The 12,306-nt window shown below is 38.8% G+C and overlaps 1 protein-coding gene across 2 annotated transcripts in view; it reads left to right on the forward strand.

The window, feature by feature from the left end:
* The window catches only part of IntS1 (integrator complex subunit 1), a 480,230-nt gene that overhangs the window by 303,113 nt on the left and 164,811 nt on the right, over positions 1-12,306 (forward strand). For both annotated transcript variants that reach the window (XM_067153509.2, XM_067153510.2), the window contains exons 20-21: positions 7,149-7,280; positions 11,423-11,567. In XM_067153509.2, the coding sequence (XP_067009610.2) occupies positions 7,149-7,280; positions 11,423-11,567 (277 nt within the window). The remainder of the gene's footprint in view (positions 1-7,148; positions 7,281-11,422; positions 11,568-12,306) is intronic.

The following is a 12,306-nucleotide window of genomic DNA, read 5'->3' on the forward strand; positions in this document are numbered from 1 at the left end:
CCGTTTCCCTGAATGTACCTCCCTATAACCCTTCTAAACAAATTTCCTAACATATATGTACCACTGCAGTTTAAGTGAAGGCCATCTGAGTGCAGATCCCTATCTCGTACCCACCCATTAGGATCTAGAAATTTCACTCCCAGTTTCCCACAAATCCACTCCATAGTCTCATTTAAATCCCCAATCACCCTCCAGTCAGTATCCCTCCTACACAGAATTACACTGGTAACAATCTCCGCTTTCTTAAATTTCATCCGTGCTGCATTTACCAGATCCCACACATCTCCAACTATGTTGGTACTTATACCTGCTTGTCTTACGTTGTTAGTACCAACGTGAAACACTACCACCGTCTCCTTTCCCTCTTCCTTCTCTTCTACTTTCCTCAACATCTGCCTTAACCTAATTCCTGGATAACACTCTACTCTAGTACCCTTTCCTCCACACACTTTCCCGACATGTCTAACGATAGAGTCCCCCATGACCAGAGCTTCAACTCTACCCACCTCATTTGATGGCCTCCCCTCCTGGTCAGTCCTATCTTTCCTGACAGCTGCAGAACCTACTTCCTCCTCCATTTCCTCCCTCCCATGACCCTGTTCCACCTGTCTTTTCCTATCCACTACTCCGCATTTCCCTTTCCTACCAGTTCCCTTTCTCCTGCTTCCAAACTTCTCGGCAACAGTTCCCCGTTCCTCATCTTCCTTCGGTTGTTCTAGCTGCAGTGACTCGTACCGATTTCTCACCGACACCTGTCCTGAATATTGATCCTGAATGGAGCCCTTAGCCTGCAATCTCCTTCCCCTTAAAACATTAGACCATCTGTCTTCCACAATTCCCCCCTTTCCTTCCAATCCCTCTATTACACCTTCTGTATCCTGTACATTGTTTGGAGGCCTACTTTTCTTCCTGTCCTCTGAGAGAATCCTAATTATCTCCCTCAAGCTCTCCAACTCCTCCCTGATACTCCTTAATGCATGGCCACACCCACAGTCCCTACACTCGTACTGCTTAGCCATTTTTTACTAAATAATGAAAGGAAAAGGAAAATAAGATAACTTATTCTGTGCAAAATAAAAATGAAAGGAAGGAACTATTGTCTACGTTAGTTCACAAAGATCACACGACAGTAAGTTATTTAATATAGGCTACTACTACACTACTATACTACTTAATTGTACTATTTTTATTTGTACAACACGCTAACACGATGAAAATTGCTATTAATTACTGGAAACAGAATAATACACAAGAATTACACAATTCTTAACTGCAGTTACGTCTACCCTAATTACAACTGATGAGCTAAACTGAGCACTGTCCCTGCATTGCAGGAGGCCATAGCCCTTAGGGGATTCATACGGCTAATTTATTTATTTATTTATTTATTTATTTATTTATTTATTTATTTATTTATTTATTTATTTATTTATAATAAGATGCTATAATACACTACAATAATTTTAAACTACGTTCAGACTAAGTACAGATATTGTTACTACAATACACTACAATAATTTTAAACTACGTATTCTAATTACTATTCTAATTAATTAACTACGTATTCTAATTACAACAGGTTATTACCAAGCAAAAACAGAAAAGAAAATTATCATTAAAGTTCGAAATTCGCAAAACTACTCAAAATTATAGAATAGGCACTCTAATTTCTAATAAGTTACTATACTACACTACAGTAATGTTAAAGCTATGTTCAGACGAATCCTAGCTTCTTACTAAGCACAAATAGAAATAAAAATTCCAATTAGGCCTAAATTTAGATATTCGCAAGAGCTACCGGTAGGTAGTCAAAGATTACCGTCAAAGATTACCAACAGATTAATATTAGTACTACTTTGTCCTACTATGCTGTAATAAAAATGAAACCTGCCATTTGCACACGAATATAACAGGCAAGATACTATCTAATATACTGTATCTACACTACATTTCTAAACTGAAATGTGGTTATGTGATCTTTACAGATGGTGGATTACTATTACTTTTCCTGCTCCGCGGGACGGAGAATAAAAGTGTCCTTAAATGTTGAAAAATATGAGGTTGTTTACAATAATTTCTCAAAAGTATTTCTGTCTAAATTACGCCAGGGACTTGAATTGCAATTATTGGAATATAGGAACTTGATTATTAGCTAACCACTCATAAATACTGAAATGTCGAGGGTGTAAAATATGAATTACGGGTACTTTAACTGCCTACTCAGACCTACAAATGATCAGAATACAAGAATCAGCTGATTTTTATTTATATTTTCTTGATACACTACACCCTTTGTTCACGACTGTAGCCAACAATGCCAATATTTGAATAAAAAGAGCGACAATAATCAATCACAATTACGACTGTTAACTATTTCGCCGGTGAACTACTGTCTATTCTGTTGAAATCCTTTCTTTAAACAAAATTGACAACAGTATCGCGTTATTAAAAGAAGTTATTACCTTCGTGATAGGTGGGACCGTTGAACTGCTATTTGAAATACCCTGACAAATGCCTGCACTAATAGATATAACTGCTGCTGAAGTTACGACTCTTTTTAATATTTAAATCTAAGAATTTCATTTTTCCGTATTGAACTGAGAATGGAAGATAGGAAACTTAAAACGGTCCACCTTTTCAATACAAAATTGTTATAGTTTATTACAACATATATTTACATTTGGAACTAGTTTCGACGCTGTTTGGCGTCATCTTCAGCCAAAATGTGGGAAATAGGCTAGCATGTAGACATTTATATTACACAAGGCGTTATATTAAACAATACACATCTTGCAAGGAGATAAAAACAGGGACAAATATAGAAACAAATGAATCGTTGAGAAAGCAAAAGTTATACATATTAAAAATAACCTTAACCACACATCTTGTAGTGCGAAAATATTCGCCTTGAATGATTCCTGAATACAAAACGCACGCGCACACATTTCTGAAGAGCCAGCAGGCAGGAAAAAGTAAAGTGAAACCTTAAGAGTTCTTCTGAGAAGAGTTCATCATTTTTTCTGTGTTCCGACTAACTAATGAAGTTTCGCTTGAGTTCCTGATAAATACACACAACAGGAAATTCTCCTTCACTCTCAACAATAGCTATAAAGACCAACGGTAAATTTCATTTTAAATATTGTGCAGAGACGTGAAGGCATGATCTTGAACATGATATAACTTCTTCATTTAACCCAATTTTTTACACAAGGTGTTACATTCAACAATACACATCTTACGAGGAGATAAAACAGGGACGAATATAGAAACAAATGAATCGTTGAGAAAGCAAAAGTTATGCATATTAAAAATAACCTTAACCACACATCTTGCAGTGCGAAAATATTTGCCTTGAATGATTCTTGAATACAAAACGCACGAAAACGATGAACTCTTCTCAGAAGAACTCTTAAGGTTTCACCTTACTTTTTCTTGCCTGCTGGCTCTTCAGAAGTGTGTACGCATGCGTTTTGTATTCAAGAATTATTCAAGGCAAATATTTTCGCACTGCAAGATGTGTGGTTAAGGTTATTTTTAATATGCATAACTTTTGCTTTCTCAACGATTCATTTGTTTCTATATTCGTCCCTGTTTTATCTCCTCGTAAGATGTGTATTGTTGAATGTAACACCTTGTGTAAAAAATTGGGTTAAATGAAGAAGTTATATCATGTTCAAGATCATGCCTTCACGTCTCTGCACAATATTTAAAATGAAATTTACCATTGGTCTTTATAGCTATTGTTGAGAGTGAAGGAGAATTTCCTGTTGTGTGTATTTATCAGGAACTCAAGGGAAACTTCATTAGTTAGTCGGAACACAGAAAAAATGATGAACTCTTCTCAGAAGAACTCTTAAGGTCTCACTTTACTTTTTCCTGCCTGCTGGCTCTTCAGAAATGTGTGCGCGTGCATTTTGTATTCAGGAATCATTCAAGGCGAATATTTTCGCACTACAAGATGTGTGGTTAAGGTTATTTTTAATATGTATAACTTTTGCTTTCTCAACGATTCATTTGTTTCTATATTTGTCCCTGTTTTTATCTCCTTGCAAGATGTGTATTGTTTAATATAACGCCTTGTGTAATATAAATGTCTACATGCTAGCCTATTTCCCACATTTTGGCTGAAGATGACGCCAAACAGCGTCGAAACTAGTTCCAAATGTAAATATATGTTGTAATAAACTATAACAATTTTGTATTGAAAAGGTGGACCGTTTTAAGTTTCCTATCTTCTTTTTAATATCCCGTCTTTGTAAGTACCGTATTCTATGAACAAACCTATTGATATTTTAATAATACTATTAAAAATAAAGATATATTTCTTCTTTCATGCAGACCTAAATTACCGGTTGTAATCTAACGAACGTCTACGGAACTACTCGGTGTGAAAACTGTAAATAAATGCCACTAATCGCAGATTACTACAAATAAACACTAAATACAATTATTTGTGGAGCTAAATATATCACACACACACAAAATTTGGTAAATTTCTACAATTATTAACTACTTTATCACTGAGATAACACAGAGCTCTTGGAACAGTCAACCACTCGCTAGCGCATCCAACAATTGTAACTGGAAGAATATATATGCAAACACAGTATTTTCTTACAAAATTGGGCTAAATATTAAAGGACAAAGTTTTTCTCTCTGTGGGTCTCATATCCTCAGTACTGTATAATATATAAATGAGTAAGTAAATGAATATGTTTAATTCATGGCAAACAGAGAAATGTGACGTATTAAAGAGAAAACGTATAATTGGGCTAAATATTAAAGGACAAAGTTCGGTTCCTAAAAATGTAGTGTATAACTGCAAAAAACATAGAAGTGAATAGTATATAACTGAGGTTCAACTGTTAGCATAGTTCAGACTTTTATATAAAAACTAAAACGAAAGTGGGAATTATTGTCACATTTGGACAGCTAAAGTTGAAATTTGGAGAGCAAACCACATGGCTGATCGTTGTGGATGAATGTACTTAACATTCGCTTGTTTTCATTGAAATATCTCTAACTGTTTCATGTTACGGATCAGCTGATGTGCTGCCCCGTGGTCTTTTATGTTCACTTTCTTCAGGGTGGGTCTTTCCCCCCCCCCAACTCTCGATGGCTAGATGTTTAATTCCTGGATTGTACTTCGTGCACTCGTATGCGGCATTATGCCCACCAAAAGCAGTACTGCCATACTATGATGAGTCCCTGTAACTCTGTGCTGTAAGGGAGATGGAGGACTGATGTGAGCAGTGTCTCTCTTGAGTTTAGGTCAAACAGCTTCACAGTGGTAAGAAATGCTGAGGGCAACTATTGGGGAGCAGGTTATGGCAAATTCCCATTAATGGTTTTCGCATTTTAAGGGGGCAGAACATTGAAGGATATTGATTGTTGTCCATGTCAATCCTGGAAGTGATGGCAAAAGTGCATCAGACTATCCACAGAGACAGCCAAGCGGGTAATTCTGTTTCAAAGTTTTGAACAGTCTACGGGAAGAAGCGACCTGATCAGTGGCTCATTCACCACAACAGTGCATCTTCTTGTAATTTATGATTTTCATTTTCTGTAATGATTTCCCAGTTTCAGTAAGCAGAAATTATTAGGACTTCCCACCTAATCAACACTGTACAAATATGATTGAATTTTTATTCTACCTCATTAAAAGTAGGACTAATTTTCATCCACTATTGGGTCATCCTCAGCTACAATATAATAAAATTAAAAACTATACACACAACACATAAACTATGGTATAAAATTCTTGTTGAAATTACATTCCTTCTTTGGTAATGTCCTCATGAGTCATGAAGTTCAATTAAAAACTTCAGCACTGTATTACTGTAAAAGCTTCTTTAAGGTATGTCCTGCAAATTTTGGTTGGCAAAATACTTTCTGTACCTTAAAAAAAACATTCTTTGCCGGGCTGAGTGGCTCAGACGGTTGAGGCGCTGGCTTTCTGACCCCAACTTGGCAGGTTCGATCCTGGCTAAATCTGGTGGTATTAGAAGGTGCTCAAATACGTCAGCCTCGTGTCGGTAGATTTACTGGCACGTAAAAGAACCCCTACGGGACTAAATTCCGGCATCTTCACGTCTCCGAAAACCGTAAACGATAAAAATGTAGTTAGTGGGACGTAAAGCCAATAACATTATTAAAAGTTCTTTAGGGTAACATTTTAAAATAAAGACTTGAAAAAGTCACGATTGTGACCGAACAATTTACACTGTCTTAATATTAACTGATCATTGATCATTGTGCTGCATGTTTGACTTAAAATAGAAACTATCACCTTATTTACATACAATACTGCTGGCGAGTAACCAGATTTAACATGTATTGTGTGAAAAGCAATTATCTCTGATTGTTCCTCGATTTTTGAAGTTTTTATGATTCAAGATTGTGTTTTCTTTTAGAGTTTTTTGCTGAATTCATTAACTTCAAAAATCAAGGAACCGTCAGAGATAACTGCTTTTCACTTAATACACATTAAGATAGCCTACATTATAAGTTTAGGGAACTGCTCCTCGTTTTAGCCATTCTCTTCCCCATCATTTTACCTGACCAGTGACAAAGCCTTGCTCCCGTATCACACTATCTTGCATGGCATTTCACTGCTCTCCATGTGTACATATATACAGTAAACTCTCAATAAGATGCTCCTGTATATTATGTTATCTTGGGTAATTTGCACATTTTGCCCAGTCCCCAGACATCTATAGGAAGCCATTATAAAATATAGTGCAGTATCATGCTTCACTCCAGTTTTAAACTTTTTTTTTTTGAGGAAATATTCTTTGGTTAATGTTCAGTAAAGTTCAGAAGAAATAGATAGTTTTACTCTGTCGTCGCAAGTGTACCTACAGACCTGAAGAAAACTTAAATTTTATTTGGAGCCAAAGACAAGGTAGAGTATGTTGATATGTCAGACCTTGCAATCGGCTTATCCTAATCTTGCCATGAGGAGTGTGCAACTTGAGAACAGGTCAGTTTAGGATTTCTTGAAAACATGTTACATACCAGTGTCGAAAGTGTGGACAAGGAGGTGAAAGAAGTTTCTGTACTATTAGCTTCTTCACCTTAGAATTTAGGTGGTAATCAGGTGCTTTCTCAAGGGTGTACTAACAGAGCTATCTCTTGTCTTCTACTAGGATATGGCCCAGCTGATAGTAGAGCGGAGCTCCATCGTAGCAGCTATTCTGCCTTCTCCTGACCACGACATACCAGCTGCCTCCAGCACACAGCATGCTCTCATGGTTATGTTCTGCTCATACTTGCAAAAGGTGAGACACTGTTCTTTTGGTTGCACCTTCATTTATCATGTTTACCAAGAGAATATTGAAAATGATTTGAACCTCCATTCCTCCACCCTTATTGATGTGACAATTTACCATGGACTGACATTTTATTTCAGAATACAGAAGTATATTGTGCCTTTGTCATTACCATCTTATATTCTAATTAGTGTTACTGCATTATTCATTGTTTTCAACCTTAATGTCAATTTTCTCCATGTTCTTGCTGCCTAATGTCGTCGTCTTCGTTCATTTCCATTTGCAGGTATTCACCAAAGCACTCCTCTTTATTATGATACCCCTCCACCAATCATTGTGCTGCTGTAGAGTCCCTCTATCTCACTCAAGGTCTTTTTTGCTATTTGCTTTACGTCGTACAGACACTGATAGGTCTTATGTCGACGATGGGATAGGGAAACCCTAGGAGTGGGAAGGAAGCGGCCGTGGCCTTAATTAAGGTACAGCCCCAGCATTTGCCTGGTGTGAAAATGGGAAACCACGGAAAACCATCTTCAGGGCTGCCGACAGTGGGATTCGAACCCACTATCTCCCGGATGCAAGCTCACTGCTGCGCGACTCTAACTGCACGGCCAACTCGCCAGGTCAATCAAGGTCTTCTCTAGCTTACTTCAGAATTCACTCACTTTACATTTGCTTCTGGTATCCAAACCAGTTCTTTCTTGCAATTTCCATATCTCTTAATTTTGTATTCTGTCTTTTCTGGTCTATCCTTGTATGCTCCTTAAGAACTTCTTTCCTACTGCTAGAAGCCAGCTCCGGACATACATGTTTGGGGGCACATCTTCTTGTTGTAAAAGACAGTCGTATTTGCCAAGATTGGTGAGGTTTTTATTTGTGTGTGCCATCTGTCTGTGTATAGGAGCCTACCGTCCCATGCCCCCATAGAAATAATGAATTGAAGGTGTATTGCATTTGCATGCTATAGTCCGTTTTGGTTGAAAGCGTCCTGCGCGAGAAATAGTTGCGCATGCAGTGGTGGGAGCTATCGTCCCCCCACTCCTACAGCAGGTCCAGTCGCCAGGCTAGCGCTGAAGTGAAAACGTCTCTCAAGCGGCGCGTGTTGTTACGTGCGGGCTAAGTTGAAATTACTGAAGTGACGAGCATGGCTTCTAGGTCCTCTTCTAAATCTGGGAGACCACTGCGAGGCTAGGGACGTGAAAGTGTTTATACCATGAGTGAACATATGAAACATATCATCCAGATCTCAATCACACTGAGTCGGTTTGGGGAGATATCAAAGGAGAGGTCCGTGATAAGAATATATCTCACCGGGCGAGTTGGCCGTACGCGTAGAGGCCTGTGGCTGTGAGCTTGCATCCGGGAGATAGGTTCGAATCCCACTATCGGCAGCCCTGAAGATGGTTTTCTGTGGTTTCCCATTTTCACACCAGGCAAATGCTGGGGCTGTACCTTAATTAAGGCCACGGCCGCTTCCTTCCAACTCCTAGGCCTTTCCTATCCCATCGTCGCCATAAGACCTATCTGTGTCGGTGCGACGTAAAGCCCCTAGCAAAAAAAAATAATATATCTCAATTAATAGTAATACAGCATAATTAGTTTTTTAGCATAAAAATGTGTGCCATAGCATCTCTAATGCCTTCACTGTTCATAAATGAGGCGCTCCTATTCCCAATATAAATAAAAATGCTTATTCTGTACGAAATATTTCTCTGTCTTATAGATCACTCGTGACTTGACAGCAGACACACTCGACAAAAAGGAAGCTCTTTGCGGATATTGCTTGCACAGTATTCGCAAGACAAACGGAAAAAATGTTGCGACCACGTAAAAGACACTGAGCAGGAATACTGGGAGCGTGACAACACCATGCATAAGGAATTAGAATTAGACCAGTCCGACATCAACCTCGGTGAAACTTCAGATGACACTGATTCAGACGAGAGTGAAGATTATTCTGAATAATTTGTAAATACGATCCCTGAACTCCGAATATTAAACAAACGTGATCATAGAACACGTAAGAAGTCCGATGATATTTTTGCTCTGATTTTATGAGACAGATTTATATTGTCTATTGTTCCGGAACATTTTGTTGCTGTTTTCGTTGTTTTTGTTGCTGCTGTTGCTGTAGGAGACCTGTTCTCTCAGTCATAACAATAGCAGGTTATTCAAGAGTATTATATATTATTATATTTCTTCTGATGGACAAGAAAAGTAGACATTGTTAATGTTATTATGAAAGTAGCTCAAGTATTTCTGCTAATGCTTCTTCTCTGCATTTTCGCGACAAATTTGCATCAATTAATCTCTTTTATACGTATTTCACTAGAAATCACGTTTAGTAGATTATATCTCCAGGCTGTCAGTGGAAACAACTTCCTCCTATTCGTTAGGCGATTGATGAACTGATAGCGTGTACCGATGCGCCTTTCCTTGGTATACAGTACAGTACAGTTTCAAACGAACTTCCTTTATTCGCAGTATTACCAGTTGCAAGTTACTGTCTTATGTTCAATTGATTTTCTATCAAATGGTTCAAACCTTTCAATTTTATATAACAGATTTCATATTCGTAAGAATGTATAATAAGAATGTATAAGAATAAATTAAAGGCTACAGAGTGCCAAAATATTCACCTCCACTTTTACTATACACTGAGATTTATTTCAAGTTGTGTCGAAAGCATCATCCGATATGAATTCTTTTAGGCATGACCCTCTGATTTCTTGACGTCACCAACATTTACGACGAAAGTTACGAAGTATTTCCGTACTGGAATAGAACTGAAATTTTAGAATGTTATGCTCAAAGGCCTGTGTAGTTAATTGACAAGGTTTTAAGGCAGACAATCGAAAGATAAGACTCGATTTGTACAATGTACGGTACTATTTTATTTTCACTAGTTTATCATATTAAGTAATTCCTACACCTTTGAGTTAGTGTGATGTATGTACACCGATGAGCCATTGCATAATGACCACCCCGACCCGGGAACGTATCGCGCCTAAGCTTTCCACACTATTTCAGTCAGTTCCCAGGGCTACGTCCGCTGCCTGAACTCGACTGTGTCAGCTGGAGGAAAGGTTCAAGTTCTTCCCCCACCACCAGCGCGAACGCTCCCATAGTTCCTCGCACACGAGGCCAGGCCACACCTCCGGTCGTCCAGAAAGACGCTTACTACGAAGATGGACTATAATAGTTTTATTCACCATAAAGAGGCTGAAGTTGGCATGTGTGCTGCTCTCTCATTTCTTTATGCAAATTTATGTGAATTGTGTGGACGAGTCTTTTCTCAGTGTGACTTACATTTACAAACAGTGGCAGAGCTTTTAAATTTAGTATTACATCTCCTGGAGACCTGTGTCATAAATAAGGGAGAAGTGAAGTTCCTTTGGTCAGCTCTACAAAAAACCAGGAGAGGCAGACCTGCACGAGGAAAGGATAGGTGCTGCGAGACGCCAGTGTCTGGAGATGGAGGTGCCCGCAAGAAGACCTATTGGACGGCCTAGAAACAGATGGACAGGCCAGGTTAATGAAGATCGCAAGAGGAGAGGGAAAAACTATACCAGGACAGAATTCAGTGGAGGCATATCGTCCAGTTTGCTGGAAGGAAATGGTGGCGATGATGATGATGATGATGATGGTGCAATTACACCGTTATCATCATCCAGACAGTTATTAGGCCAAGTGGCCTCTTTCGGTCGATCACTCTCTTAGCTGGGCCTGTGCTACTCCGACTATCACTTTGCTGGTTTGCTTCAGAATTCTTTCCCTTCGGGTATCTACGTAGGGTTCTGCCTTCACTTCTTTCGTCCTCTTGTGGTTGCTGTTATACGTCTTGTGAATCTCATCTCAGCGGCTCTGATTCAGGTTTCATCTCTTGTCCATGGTTCACAGCCATACGAGAGAACTCTGCATTTGCTATAATACCCACAGTTTTGTTGTTATTGTTACCAAACGTTAGAGAGTCGCAGAGTTTCATTCTGCTGGCTTATTATTCAGTATAATATTGCACAGAACTGGTTCTTTGTCTTTGAAAGCAAGTACAGTATTTTTATTATTTTACAGTTGATGTTCCCTTAGTGTATTCTGTTCTATTAAGATGGTGTACAAGACTGTATTACAGAGCCTTTTAATTTGCATTTCAGGCCCGTGAACCTCGTCGTGAGGCATACACTTGGTCAGAAAGCCAGGACCAGATACTGGTGACGTGGAGCAATGGCGAGGAGTCCACAATGCACATCCTGGTCGTACATGCCATAATCATCTTACTGAATTATGGACCAGGACAAGGTAAACATCATACACAGGCTCTCTCTTCATCAGTCAGAGTTCTGTGAGCTTCATCAAGACAACAGAGGACAAACACAGGTCTATAGATGTGGAAATTGTCCTAATCCTCAATGCTTCCAATTTTTCTCTCTTTAGGAGTCATCCAACACTTCACTTCCTGTGATGTCATTTTCTGCATAAACCACTCCAGCTTTTCTAAAGCAGTTTTTAGTGATCTCTATCCAGCACAATCATCTGCATTGCTTCCAATGTGTTGACATTAATGTCTCTCCCCGAGGTAATATTACACAGCATATGCCAGACCACATGAGCTTGGTAATGCCGCTTCCGTGATCCAGTAGCTGCAAAATCAAGCTAGTAGGTGGAGGCAAGAATAAAGCTTTCACCTGCTCCAGATGGTGAGGCACACAATTATGAGAGGAGCAGTTGCCTTTGATAAGAAAAATTCTCCTCTTTATGACCTTGATCCGATGTTCCAGGCACAGCAACCACTCATTGAATATCACGGATGTCATCCAGGCCTTGTTGTTGTGCCTATATTCACTGGGCAGATGTTGCAGCCTGTCAAGCACCTTGGCTTCTCAAACTTCCCAATTATGAGATGTTTCAGTTGTTCTGTCCCTGTGGAGTTTGTGTATACTGCTGCTGTTGTTGTTGTTGTTGTTGTTGTTGTTGTTGTTGTTATTATTAATATTATTAATATTATGTGTATGATGCTACAGTTGACAATTGACTATAT

The sequence above is a fragment of the Anabrus simplex genome, chromosome 9 (genome assembly GCF_040414725.1).
Source record: "Anabrus simplex isolate iqAnaSimp1 chromosome 9, ASM4041472v1, whole genome shotgun sequence".
NCBI lineage: Eukaryota > Metazoa > Arthropoda > Insecta > Orthoptera > Tettigoniidae > Anabrus > Anabrus simplex.